Here is a 15,141-nt window from a genome sequence, read left to right as displayed (position 1 = left end):
CTTTGATATCTTGGCTGTGTACTTAGGGTTGTTGTCCTGCTGAAAGATGAACCGTCGCCCAAGTCTGAGGTCAAGAGCACTCTAGAGCAGATTTTCATCCAGGATGTCTCTGTACATTGCTTCAGTCATCTTTCCCTTTATCCTGACTAGTCTCCCAGTTCCTTTTGCTGAAAAACATCCCCACAGCATGATGCTGCCACCACCATGCTTCACTGTAGGGATGGTATTGGCCTGGTGATGAGCTGTGCCTGGTTTCCTCCAAATGTGAAGCCTGGCATTCACACCAAAGAGTTCAATCTTTGTCTCATCAGACCAGAGAATTTTGTTTTTCATTGTCTGTGAGTCCTTCAGGTGCCTTTTTGCAAACTCCAGACGGGCTGCCATGTGCCTTTTACTAAGGAGTGGCTTCCGTCTGGCCACTCTACCATAAAAGTCTGATTGGTGGATTGCTGCAGAGATGTTTGTCCTTCTGGATGGCTCTCCTCTCTCCACAGAGGACCACTGGAGCCCGAGAGTGACCATCGGGTTCTTGGTCACCTCCCTGACTAAGGCCCTTCTCCCCGATCGCTCATTTTAGATGGCCGGCCAGCTCTATGAAGAGTCCTGGTGGTTTCAAACTTCCCAGATTTGTGCCTCGAGGCAATCCTGTCTCGGAGGTCTACAGACAATTCCTTTGACTTCATGCTTGGTTTGTGCTCTGACATGAACTGTCAACTGTGGGACCTTATATAGACAGGTGTGTGTCTTTCCAAATCATGTCCAATCAACTGAATTTACCACAGGTGGACTCCAATTAAGTTTCAAAAACATCTCAAGGATGATCAGGGGAAACGGGATGCACCTGAGCTCAATTTTGAGCTTCATGGCAAAGGCTGTGAATACTTATGTACATGTGCTTTCTCAATTTTTAAAATTTTTTTTAAATTTGCAAAAACCTCACGTAAACTTTTTTCACGTTGTCATTATGGGGTGTTGTGTGTAGAATTCTGAGGAAAAAAATGAATTTAATCCATTTTGGAATAAGGCTGTAACATAACAAAATGTGGAAAAAGTGATGTGCTGTGAATACTTTCCGGATGCACTGTATGTAGAGAATAAAGTCCACATGTTGACTTTATTCTCGACATTTCCACTTTAATTTTGATGCTTATGTCGAGATTAAAGTCGACATTTCCACTTTATTCTCATAGTTTATTTTATAATTAAAGTAGAATGTCGTAAAGTAAACTTAATCCTAAAATCAGTGTTTCTCAAACGCTATCAGAAGTTAATGTAGCACATTAAATGCTTTGTGTTAAGTGTTCCCCGATCCAGTTGTTAATCACTATGCTGCTTAAATTGACTTTCTCCGCACTAAGACGCGGCGCCGGCAGCGATCACTGCACAGAATCCATTCACCTCATGATATTCCTGCTCTCTGAAAATGTAGAATGCTAAGATATACAGTATACTTGATATCATTTTCAGGGTGAAATGCATTAAAGGAGGTATTAATCATGCATGGTAGTGAGGCGGTAGTGCTGCTCCCTCGCAGTAAGGGGTCCCCAGGTGTATGTTCAGTGTAGAGAACTTTGAAGGTTGTGACGAGGCTCCAAAAGCCTGGGTGTATGAATGGGTATCGCACAGGTTTAACTTAAATATTGTGTTTTGGGTTTGTGATCTGGTGGTTGGAGACACGAACCCAGAATTCCATGAATGTTCTTCTGAGCGGGCTTTCTTTATTGCATGCGTGCTGTCTGTCTGATGTACCAAAACCCCAGTTTCTATCCTTCCTTTTTCTTCCTCCACATAATCAATCACCACACGATAAATGTCTTTTGTAAAATTAAAACTAGTTAGAAACTTAACCCACGGAGTGTTCAGAACTTTAAAAAAAATCTTCGTTATACATGTTTAATTATGCCACCCATTCAGGGTTGCACCCATCCCATTGTGTGCAAGGCAGGAGCAAATCCTGAACGAGTTGCCAGCACATCGCAGGGGGAACATGAGCAAAACATGCACTAGCAGGGTCAATATAGCATAACAAAACTACACATCCTACATGACTTTGAAAGGAAACTGAAGCACGCCGAGTAAACCCACCAGAAAAACATGCAAATTCAAGGCAAGGTACACCCAAGACACCCTTGTTGTGAGGCAGCAGTGCAACCTCCATGCCACTGTGCCCCCACATGATTAATACATGCTATAATGCATTTCATCATGAAAATTATATCAAGTATTTATCTTAGCATTCTAAATATTCAGGGAGCAGGAATATCATGAAATGAATGTATTCTGTGCAGCTATCGCTGCCGGCGCCTCCTCGGCAGAAGAGGAAGTCAGTTTAAGAAGCATGTACCGATTTAACATGGCTCGGGGAACACTTAACACAAAGCATTTAATGTGCTATATAATTTATGATGGGGTTTGAGAAAATCTAGTAAATTAAATATTCATTTTACGATGAAGTTTAGTTAACGATGTTCTACTTTAATGACAGACTTCGAGAATAAAGTCAACATGTCGACTTTAAACTTGACATAAATGGTGAGAATAAAGTCAACATGTCGACTTTATTCTCATCATAAGCATAAAGATTAAAGTGGAAAAGTCGAGAATAAAGTAAACATGTCACACTATTACACAGTACCCAGGTACATTACACTGTATTGAGAGAAAAAAAAAAAAAAACTTCAACTTGGCTTGCAGTGTTATCCAGTAGTATAGAAACAGTATTTACACATTTAAACATAATGGTCCACATCCGACCTTTTAAGACCAAAGTATCTCCAGGCAACGGACGTGACTCCTTTTTTTGGGCAACGTTCTTCTGTGTCATCATGTTCAACTTTATCGTCAGCTACAGTTTCAGTTTCGGAATGTTCTCTGTCCATTTTCACCATGCAATACCTACATTACTGCATGTACTCCATTGCATGCCTATTTAGCGGTGTAGCAGTGAAAAAGGTCCCTCCTTTAAACAGTTTCCCATTGCGCAAGGTTCCGAACGTCATTTTCGCAATTTAAACCGATGTTGCGGTATAAGAAAAATCCATATTATAACAAAAATTTAAAACTGTTTTCGGTATGAACCGGTATACTGCCCAGCACTATATTATATTAATAATAATAGCAGCTCACTACTTAAAACATGGAGAGACTCTAACCCGGCACCTTTTGGTTATAAGAAAACAGTTCTTGCCTCTGCACCATCCAAGAATATATGTCAACTTTCTGACTTACACAGATTGTTGTAGACACAGAACACACATGAAATGTATGTATTCCAAATAACAATATATTATTTACCCTATACAACTCCAGGCACCTTACACCCAGATAAACACACTTGAGCTCTGAGAATTTAGCGACTGAGTTCAGTTCTGGCGGTGGGGGACTCAGATAGCAGGCTGCTTGCTGCTTGTGCTGATTGACACATTTGCAAAACAAAATACACTGATGGAGAGATGTGAAGGAATTTAAGGTGGCCCGGGATTACAAGATGATGATTTGCACAACTTAGTGAATACTTTTTATCACAATTTCAGATTTTCAAAGTATCATGAGCATACCACATTCTGACGGCCAAATTTTCATGTTGCCTGATGGCAGTGCTGCCTTTATGAAGGCTGTCCAGGTATGGGGAGGTCAGCTGCAAATTTGGGTTTTCGTTTTACTTCTTTATTCTGTCATGGTGGAACAAACATGAGACATTAGAAGGAGGTGCCTGTTTTCTTTTTGTGTGGTCCAAAACATGGACTTTTCTTTCTGCCTCACGCTTGCATTGTACATTGCGCACTCAAGAACTAGTTTGGTTTTGTCTGAGTAAGCTGCTGACTATTCTGATTATGTCAATGGGGATGTTAAAGTATATGACCAGTGGTCATAAGAGTTTGCCACAACTGCCCCCAAATCTTTTTAAGAGTATTTAAAAATAGCCTGTATTTGAAAATTCCTGGAAAAGTCATGTATTTTACAGTTGTTCGTGTTTAATTTCCATAAGGTGAAGTTTTAATGCCCTAATAAAGAGTGCAAGAGTACTGTAATGCAAATAATGACCGGGAGACACAAACACTTTGGGCTTTTAATTTAACTGGTAATATGCAATATCTTAAAGAAGATTGGACATACCTGTTTGTTTATCACAGCAGATCTGTAAATGTGAATTTTATTTTATGGAAACTAATTCTAGTTTATTATTTATTTGAGTTGTTCAATATAAGGTTTCATTACAATTGATATAACTGTGACCCTCACCAGGAAAGTGGTTTGAGATGATGAGATGTTTCCAATATACCAGCTGATATGATATACTAGATGAATATGGTCTTAGAATAGTGATGTCTGAGGGAAAAAAAATTCCCAGTACTCAATTTATTGGAAAACTTGTCAAAACATCGTAGTGTAAATAAAAAAAACCTACAAATGTGTATGCAAAAGGAAATGGGGAATATAATTTTGTGTTGTTTTTTTTTATAAATAATGTCTTTGTGTGTGGACTTGTATTTGAACTGTATGTAATAAGTAAACATACCTTCTTAAGCATATTAAGACTCTGCATTTGGTTAGGCAGAGTTGACTGTGTATGGTTAAAGCCAGTGGTTTAAGAGAGACAGGAAGAGAAGCTAGAATAAAGCTGTGTGTTGTCGTTTGTCTGCTGGGTGGTTGGGTGAGTAACTGAATGAGAAAGAAGCTTAGCCTTACTTGGTTCTTGTAAGAGAAGTGAATACCAGCTTTAAACTTAAATAGAAGAGAATTAAGCAGCAATTTCAAGAATAAGAGAATTTGATGTGTGCACAGTTAATTAGTACATTTGTTATTTGTTAAAGTAAATTTTAGTCTGAGACGTATATGTTAGCAAGGTTTTTTTACAAAAACTTTCAATTTGTGCAAGAAATCTATGAATAAGAGATTATACTTAAACATTTAAATTGTGAAGTAAACAAAAAAGTATATCACACATACCTTTTGAGAATTCAGAGATTCCTTGCCACGTCTTACCTCATTTTCATGTAGCCCAACTTGCCATGTTTATTATGGCTTTACTTTTTAAATACACTTTTTCCATGGTCCTTCTATTTTCAGAAAAATCCAAAGATATCAAATTGATACCTGTGAAATTTCAGTACACTTTAAGGTATCTTGAAAGGAATTATGGATAAAAGGTTGATTCCACTCAAATGGAGGTACAGAGCAGAAAGCAGCCCTGGATGGATTGCATGCCCATTGCAGAGCTCATGGACGTGTAATTCTACACCAGGGGTCTCCAACCTTTTTTCCCCTGAAAGCTTCTTTTACAAAGTGAAAATGGCTGAGAGCTACTCATGTTTTTTAATGTTTATTATCATAGCTTATTTCAACCCAAACAAACAGAATAAGTTTGTTTTGACTGAACATTTACATAAAGTGTGTGATCACAACTCACATTTTGCATTAAAACATCACAAAAAATATTTAGTTCACCTGCAATTGCATTTTTGCATTTTGTATGTCTGTATGCATTTTCTAGTGTATCTCACACTATTGAATTAAAACATGAATGCTGTCAATAAAAAAGCAATGCAATTACAAATACATAAATATTACTTATTCATTTGTCATTTTGCTACATGTCACTGTTTCATTTTACAAGAGTATTCACATGTCCATTTGCATGTGTGATGTGTTTTTTAGTTAGTCAGATGATTGGCATTGCATGGAGTCAACAAGAGTGGAGTGTAGCCACTTAGGTTCACTCTTATGGAGTCATTTAAATGTTCATCTGTCAGTCTTGTTCTAAACTTTGATTTCATGACATTCATGTCAGAAAAGGCAGACCCACGGAGGTATGTAGACCCAAACAAAGCAGACATTTTCAGAGTCCAGTGGTGAAGATTCTTAGTTATCTGGCTCTACTAAGCTCCAGACATGCTGAGAATGTTATTGAGACTTTAAGTGCACATCATTTTGAAGGTTTACTAATATATAATATATAAAATCCAATGTCTCTCTGTCTGTATGTCTGTCCGCTTTTCACAAGAGAACAACTTAACGGATTTAGATTGGGTTTTTTTCTATAATTTGCTTGAACATTCCAGTTGATTTTGCAACTCTCATTTCGCTATGTATCATAGTTCACTTGCAGTACCGATTTATTTGCGCTAATCCGAGATTCATGCAGCGGGCAGGAAGGAGGGGCCTTCCTCTCTCACTTGGCAGCTTCGGGGCGTGTACCTTAACTCCGCTTACCTAACGAACAAGAGAACAATTGAATTCAACTTTGTTTGATATTTAAAATAAAGTTTTTCTTAGGTCTTGATGAGTTTGAGTCCAGATATTCTAATAAATGTATGGCACATTGAAAAGATAGTTTGCAATTCAGATTGTGGATCGTGATTTTGTGTTACAAGGATCATGATATGATTATTTGGAAAGATTGCCCACCCCTAATTTGACTAATGAAGTTTTCAAATTTATGTAGGATTCATTAACCCTTTGGCGAGCTACTTGGAAAGGGGTTGCGAGCAACCGGTAGCTTGCGAGCGACGTTTTGGAGACCCCTGATCTAGACAAGAACAGACCATTTAGTCAAACAAAGCTCACCATTCGTATCCACTTAATTCTTCTAAAAAAAAAAAAAAGCATGAAGTCTAGTTTTGAAAGTCCCTAAAGTCTTACTGTCTACCATGCTATTTGGTAGCTTATTCCAAGTGTCTCTATTTCTCTGTGTAAAGAAACATTTCACAAGCCTCAACAAGCAAAAGAAAGAATCAAAAGAAGATCTAGAGGAGACATGATTGAAATGTTTAAGATTATGAAGGGAATTAATATGGTGGGTCGAAACTGCGGTTTTAAAATGAGTTCATCAAGAACACAGGGACACAGTTGAAAGCTTGTTTAGGGCAAATTTCATACAAACATTAGAGAACTGTAGACAAATGGAATAAGTTACCAAGGAGTGTGGTAGACAGCTGGACTTTAGGGGATTTTCCATCCCAGAGCTGTAATCAGCAGTGGTAATCACAGAGCTGCCATTTATTTAATTTATTGGCTTGGTGTGGCAACATAACTTTGTGTACAAAGTCGTGGAAGTCCTGGTAGCATGAATTATGACTTAAGCTTTTATTTGTTTATTTTTTACCTCACAGATGGAGACCCTTCTACACTCTCACATTACACCAATTTTATGTCACCAATCCAAAAAAAAAGAGTACCAGTTATAGTTTTATGTTTTCCCTAAGCTTGTCAAGGAGAGAAACCAGGAAGAGGCCTAGCTCTATTTACTTACCTGCATTTGATTTCAGTTTACCACATGCCACCGCCATGCTTCAATGTGGGGACTGTATTGGACAAGTGATTAACAGTGCCTGGTTGTCTCCACACACTGAGGAGAGGCAAGACACATGACAGCCCACATGGAGTTTGCTAAAAGACACCTGAAGGATTCTGAGATGGTGCGAAATTAGATTCTCTGGTCTGATGAGACCAAGATAGAACTTTTTGGCCTTAATTCTAAGCGGTATGTGTGGAGACAACCAGGCACTGCTCATCACTTGTCCAATCCAGTCCCCACAGTGAAGCATGGCGGTGGCAGCATCATGCTGTGGGGGTGTTTTTCAGCTGCAGGGACAGAACGACAGGTTGCAATCGAGGGAAACATGAATGCGGCCAAGTACAGGGATATCCTGGACAAAAACCTTGTCCAGAGTGCTAAGGACTTCAGACTGGGCCGAAGGTTTACCTTCCAACAAGACAATGACCCTAAGCACACAGCTAAAATAACGAAGGAGTGGCTTCACAACAACTCTGTGACTGTTCTTGAATGGCCCAGCCAGAGCTCTGACTTAAACCCAATTGAGCATCTCTGGAGAGACCTAAAAATGGCTGTCCACCAACGTTTACCATCCAACCTGACAGAACTGGAGAGATTTTGCAAGGAGGAATGGCAGAGGATACCCAAATCCAGGTGTGAAAAACTTGTTGCATCTTTCCCAAGGAGACTCATGGCTGTATTAGCTCAAAAGGGTGCTTCTACTAAATACTGAGCAAAGGGTCTGAATACTTAGGACCATGTGATATTTCAGTTTTTCTTTTTTAATAAATCTGCAACAATTTCAAAAATTATTTTTTTGGTCTATCAATATGGGGTGCTGTGTGTATATTAATGAGGAAAAAAAATAATTTAAATGATTTTAGATAGATAGATACTTTATTAATCCCAAGGGGAAATTCACATAATCCAGCAGCAGTATACTGATACAAAGAAACAATATTAAATTAAATAGTAATAAAAATGAAAAGCATTTACTCCCCCGGGTGGAATTGAAGAGTCGCATAGTGTGGGGGAGGAATGATCTCCTCAGTCTGTCAGTGGAGCAGGACAGTGACAAAAGTCTGTCACTGAAGCTACTCCTCTGCCTGGAGATGACATTGTTAAGTGGATGCAGTGGATTATTCATGATTGACAGGAGTTTGCTTAGTGCCCGTCGCTCTGCCACAGATGTTAAACTGTCCAACTTTAATCCTACAATGAAGCCTGCCTTCTTAACAAGTTTGTCCAGGCGTGAGGCGTCTTTCATCTTTATGCTGCCACCCCAGCACACCACCGCGTAGAAGAGGGCACTCGCCACAACCGTCTGGTAGAACATCTGCAGCATCTTACTGCAGATGTTGAAGGATGCCAACCTTCTCAGAAAGTATAGTCTGCTCTGACCTTTCTTACATAGAGCATCAGCATTGGCAGTCCAGTCCAATTTGTCATCCAGCTGCACTCCCAGATATTTAAGGTCTGCACCCTCTGCACACAGTCACCTCTGATGATCACAGGGTCCATGAGGGGCCTGGGCCTCCTAAAATCCACCACCAGCTCCTTGGTCTTGCTGGTGTTAAGGTGTAAGTGGTTTGAGTCGCACCATTTAACAAAGTCTTTGATTAACTTTCTGTACTCCTCCTCCTGCCCACTCCTGATGCAGCCCACAATAGCAGTGTCATCAGCGAACTTTTGCACGTGGCAGGACTCCGAGTCATATTGGAAGTCTGATGTATATAGATTGAACAGGACCGAGAAAGTACAGTCCCTCGCGGCGCCCTGTATTGCTGCACACAATGTCAGACCTGCAGTTCCCAAGAGCACATATTGAGGTCTGTCTGTAAGATAGTCCACAATCCATGCCACAAGGTGTGAATCTACTCCCATCTCAGTCAGCTTATCCCTAAGGAGCAGAGGTTGGATGGTGTTGAAGGCGCTAGAGAAGTCCAAAAACATAATTCTTACAGCACCACTGCCTCTGTCCAGGTGGGAGAGGGATCGATGAAGCATATAGATGATGGCATCCTCCGCTCCCACCTTCTCCTGGTATGCGAACTGCAGAGGGTCGAGAGCGTGGCGGACCTGTGGCCTCAGGTGGTGAAGCAGCAGCCGCTCCATGGTCTTCATCAGATGTGACGTCAGAGCAACAGGCGGAAGTCATTCAGCTCACTAGGACGTGATACCTTTGGGACAGGAGTGATACAAGATGTTTTCCAAAGCCTTGGGACTCTCCCCTGTTCCAGGCTCAGGTTGAAGATGCGCTGTAGAGGACTCCCCAGTTCCAACGCACAGGCCTTCAGCAATCGTGGCGATACACCATCTGGACCCGCTGCTTTGCTGGCACAAAGTCTTTTCAGCTCTCTGCTCACCTGGGCTGCTGTAATTGTGGGTGGGGATGTCTCACCTATGCTGGTATCAGCAGAAGGATGGTTGGAGGATGCAGTACTCCGAGGTGAGAGTGGGTTACTGTGATCAAACCTATTAAAGAAGTTGTTCATTTGGTTTGCTCTCTCCACGTCTGTCTCGATGGCGGCACCCCGCTTCGAGCTGCAGCCAGTGATAATCTTCATCCCATCCCACACTTCCTTCATACTGTTGTTCTGCAACTTCTGCTCCAGCTTTCTCCTGTACTGCTCTTTCGCCCTGAGCTGGACTCGGAGTTCCTTCTGCACGCACTTGAGCTCATGCTGATCACCACCTTTAAAAGCCCTTTTCTTCTGGTTCAAAAGGCCCTTGATGTCACTTGTAATCCATGGCTTGTTGTTAGCATAGCAGCATACTGTTCTTACTGGAACTACAATGTCCATACAGAAGTTGATGTAATCAGTTGTGCATTCAACAGCCTCTTCAATGTTCTCACTATGTGACCCAAGCAATATATCCCAGTCTGTAGTTCCAAAGCAGTCTCTCAGAGCCTGCTCTGCCTCAGGGGACCACTTCCTGAATGAGCGTGTGGTTGTAGGTAGCGCCCTCACTCTTGGTTTGTATTGAGGCTGAAGCAGAACCAGGTTATGATCTGCTTTCCCAAGCGCAGGCAGTGGGGTGGCGCTGTATGCGTCTTTAACGTTTGCATATAGTAGGTCAATAGTCCTGTTTCCCCGAGTGTTACAATCCACATACTGGGAGAAGGCAGGTAATGTTTTGTCCAGCGTTACATGGTTAAAGTCTCCAGCGATTAGCACAAGTGCCTCAGGGTGCTCCCTTTCACAAACATAATCACAACATTTCATATTTTTATGTGTATTTTAAGATTACCTTTATTAGAAACAGAATATATTAATACTTTGTTTATGTTTTAAAGATTGAAGGTTCAGAGGTTTACACAGTAGCCTTCCATTATATTTCCTTTATGATTCTTTTCACACAGGAACATCATGGTTCCCAGCAAATTCAGTCAGGGCTACATGGGATTTACTTGAGAGCTTTTTGTACAGGACTTGACTCTATGTTGCAGCCGTACCGTCAGGCCTTGTTGGACCTTGAGCAAGAGGTAGGTGCTTTCAGTAGGAACTGCCTTTACCTTGACCTTTTTTCTATTAAGGTATTCTGTGTTTTTTTTTTTTGATGGAGAAAAAAATATCACTGAATTAGGCATGTGTTTAGTAGTTATTATACTGATGACAAAGTCATTCATAAAGATTATGATTCAAAATCAAGGTGTTGGCTAAAGCAGAAAGTTTTGTCCATGCCTGCTGAGAAGCATTGGTACTTCCAGAGATATCAGAAGGGAAGATATCAGTTCCTAATGAAGTATCTGACTTACCAAAGCACAGTTGTTTTCTTCTATAGATAAGTCAGACTGTCAGAACTATTTATGATATTATTACATTGGCATTCCATAATTTGATTTTTTTGACTTTGTGGTAACATTCGGCTTTTCCAACCTCAATGTACAAGAGAAAAACATTGTTTATAAATGTCATATACCACTTGCTGTAGTTGTAGTGTCCTCCTATTATATCATAGTAGCTTTGCAAAAGCAAATGAAAAGGTGAAAGTGCAATGCAGGACTCATTTGAATAACCAAAGTTTTTACTTGCAGCAAGCATCAAGTCATTGTACCTTTAACTGTGCAAAGATTGTAAGCATTAAAGAAAGTGTTGCAATTTTTGCACTTCTTTATATTTCAAACTACAGTTAAAGAAATTTTATATCCAGTAAACCATTTTTCACCAGGTGGCTTTCTTGATCTGTCTGAATTCTGTACAGTTAGCCTGTTTAGTAAAGTAATTTTAATAGTTCTGCAGGAAATGTGTGTTTTGGATGCCATAGTTTTGAAATCCAGTTTTCTTTAGTCTTCAACATGTTTGTGTGTTGTGGAAACAGTTATAAGAGCCTCATGGAAATTGGAAAATGTGACATGTGAAGCACGCATATCCTACAAACCACCATTAGAATTGAAGACACGTGGTGGTTTTATTTTAACTCAGCCATCCTTTATTAGCATTAGTTATTTACAAAATACAAGTCACAATCCAGCCTTTAAATCAACTATTAATGATACATTATGTATGGAGAAAAACCTTTATTTTCATGAATTGGTTCCATGTATTTCCCATCATTGAGTTAGTGTCTTTACTTGGTGCAGTGGTTTGTATGATTAATGATCCCCTGAGCAAGCCACGTTTTCTTTTATAAACCCCTATTTTTACATTGTACATAGAAATCTGCGTATATATATTTCAGACTTCTTTTCATACGTACACGTTTTATAATCCTAACCCTAGATCTGCAAGATCTGCAGAAGAAAAAAATGGAGGGATGTAGACTTCAATCATAAACTGCAGCTCTTTTTTATCACTCTTTCTGAGCATCTTCAGCATTGCATTTTGTTTGATAATGTCAAAAGCAGGAGTTAAAATTACTTGTGAATAAGCAAAACTCTATTTACTTGAGGTTTTCTTAAAAATTTTATAACATTTTAATTTTAGCTTGTTTTCAAAATGTTTTTTTCTTCTTTTATAGTTCCTTGCAGATCCACATCTCTCCATCTCACATGTTACTTACACACTTGATCAGGTAAAGTGTTTTAATTCTGAATTATACAGTACTCGGTGGCACAGTGGGTAGCGCTGCTGCCTCGCAGTTAGGAAACCCGGGTTCGCTTCCCGGGTCCTCCCTGCATGATGTTCTCTCCGTGACTGTGTGGGTTTCCTCCCACAGTCCAAAGACATGCAGGTTAGGTGCATTGGCGATTCTAAATTGTCCCGTGTGTGTGTGTGTGTGTGTGTGTGTGTGTGTGTGTGTGTGTGTGTGTGTGTGTGCCGCGCGCGTGCACCTGCCTTGGGTTTGTTTCCTGGCTTGCACCCTGTGTTGGCTGGGATCGGCTCCAGCAGACCCCCATGACCCTGTACTTAGGATATAGCGCTTTGGATAATGCATACTAGTTAAAGGAGCTTGACAATTTTACAACTTCTGTTTAACGTTTTCAAAACCCAGTTAAAAAGGTTTATTACTACATAGTTGTCAAGGTGAATATAGTTCATCTGTTTTGGTTTGATTAAAAATTAACAAGTCCATTTTTTTTATAAAATGTTAAAATGATGAAAATCATATCTATTGAAAATGTTAATGGGTGAATTTTTTTACCTAAATGGAAAACAAAAGATTTATCATAAATTGAAGAGATTTGGTATAAAGCTTAGAAAGGATTAAAAGTGATACATGTGTTCTTTTTAGAAGAAAGGAATAGGAACAATTATTTTTTTGTGATCAAAAAGTGGTTTGTTACATGACAGATTTTGGTTATGATCCAAGAGATGTATGACTTTTAACTAAGTCATGCCTTTTTGTATTTAGTAGAAAACAAAATTGAGATATCCCTAGTTATATATAGTTATGGTTATATAGATATCCCTATGTTTCCAAGAACTGATACTTCGGTTTCAGGTTGATGCCAATATGGTGAAAATGTAACAGTACTAGTTTTTTGCATAATTGTTATTAAATATGAAACTTTGTACCACACAGATGAGTGAATGCAAGTCGATGTATTACATTGTAAGGCACAATAATTTGTGATAAAAGCATGAGTAAAAACAATATATGAAAATTTCTCACAGTGGTACAGCACCACGTTAACACATCTTGAAGAGGAAAGGCTGCAGAAGTCAGGTCTGGGAATGCTTTGCAATTGAAGTGCAAGATTTCTGGAATCATGTTTATCATTAATAAAAATGCAAAAAACTGTTTAAGTCTGGTTAAGCAATAACAGTCTGATCATATAAGATGCTTTGAAAACAGTACAGTAAAGGCTGTTTTTAAAATAGTTTTAAAGTAATGGATTAATGTAAAACTGAGGAGTAATGCTAAAATTGGACTTATCTATTAAATACTTTTTTCAACCAACTAATGATGCAAATATAAATACTAAAATAGCAAATGTTAGAAACCTGGTAGAGAATTTCTTTGACAAACCAAATTTCAAAAGCATTTTATTGCAAAAACAGCTTTAAAGAGTTTGTTTAAATGAAAATATCCTGAAATATTTTGGAATTCAGAAATTCTACAGTACAGATATAATAATGTTGAATTTTTGTATTTATATTAAGCAGTATTTTATGTTACAGGTGACAAAACACAAAATAATTAAATTCGAATGTGCAAATGCAAAATTGTACATGGTAAAATAAATCAGACTATCCATAATGATATGATTCTTCATAAACGCTATGCTGAAATCCCCTTGTGATAACATCCTACTCACTCCTAACTGTGGAATACCCATGTCTCTTAAAAATTAAATTCAAGTCTTGCTTTATAACTTTGTTTATGAATGGCAGTACTAGTTTTTTTGAATGATAGCTGGACAAGTACTTGATTTATATGCAACTGTTTTAAAATTGATCTTTATCAGTATTTATATATTCTATTACAGAAAAAGATGCATGTTAACATGAATAATGGAGTTACTTTTAATTAAAAGCCGGTGAAAGGGATTTCTGTTTTTGCAGTGGTATCAAATAGGTATCGTGTATTGTGAAATTTCACTGGTATTGGCATTGAATACAGATATTCTGGTATTATAACATTACACAAGTAGAGAGACTGTTAATAATTTGCTTGCATGCAAAATGAAATAGGATAAAATGAGTCATTATCAATTCCAGTCTCTTTCATCATTTTATATAAATCTATCCTTCATCTATTTTTCTTTCTTACCAATGTCCAATACATTTCATGTAAGTGAGAATGATATGAAAAACTCTGTAAATCTTTCCCATGGTTAAAAAAAAAAGTAACACTGTAAGGGACACTTCATGGGCTGTTAGTTCCAGAGCACAGTCTATGTAACAGAGGAGAAACATAAATAGCCAAAGAAATAAACTAGTGCGTGATGTGTCCTCAGCATTAGGTATTCATTTATATTTCAGGTGGTCCACGCTCCCAATTTTCCTTCACAGCGGTGGTCCAAGCAATCATCATATCTAAGAATTGTGAATAATTAATATGAAACCTATTTATTTATTATTTGACTGTTAAGCATCATGTGAAGTCAGGTATATTTCCACATTTTTATGGTGGATACTTATTTCTTCCAGATTGCTTAAGTGAGCATTTTAATTTTAGGAAAATAAGCAACAACAATTAGCTGTTTTTCAAATTTTTAAAAATTCTAATATTCTGAGTAATTATAATAATTAGTTCTGAGTAATTTGTGAATTTCCCCTTGGGATCTATCCTATCCTATCCATCTATCCATCTATCTATCTATCAGCAGAATGTAGAGCTGAGGTACCTTTCTGATAGCATAACAGGTATGGTGTCTTAAAGTAATTGTTGGAAATAAACATAAAAGTGTCATTGAAGTGGCTTGCTTGGCCTTAGAATCTCTCTGAACTCTGACCTCTCCCCATTTTTTGTTTTCC

General features: G+C 38.5%; 1 protein-coding gene across 2 annotated transcripts in view; it reads left to right on the top strand.

Moving 5' to 3' along the window:
- The window catches only part of tubgcp4 (tubulin, gamma complex associated protein 4), a 110,435-nt gene that overhangs the window by 23,611 nt on the left and 71,683 nt on the right, over nt 1-15,141 (top strand). For both annotated transcript variants that reach the window (XM_039773377.1, XM_039773376.1), the window contains exons 3-4: nt 10,641-10,763; nt 12,239-12,292. In XM_039773377.1, the coding sequence (XP_039629311.1) occupies nt 10,719-10,763; nt 12,239-12,292 (99 nt within the window). In that variant the 5' untranslated portion in view covers nt 10,641-10,718. The remainder of the gene's footprint in view (nt 1-10,640; nt 10,764-12,238; nt 12,293-15,141) is intronic.

This window comes from Polypterus senegalus, chromosome 12 (assembly GCF_016835505.1).
Source record: "Polypterus senegalus isolate Bchr_013 chromosome 12, ASM1683550v1, whole genome shotgun sequence".
NCBI lineage: Eukaryota > Metazoa > Chordata > Cladistia > Polypteriformes > Polypteridae > Polypterus > Polypterus senegalus.
This window is presented reverse-complemented; position numbering and strand designations above follow the sequence as displayed.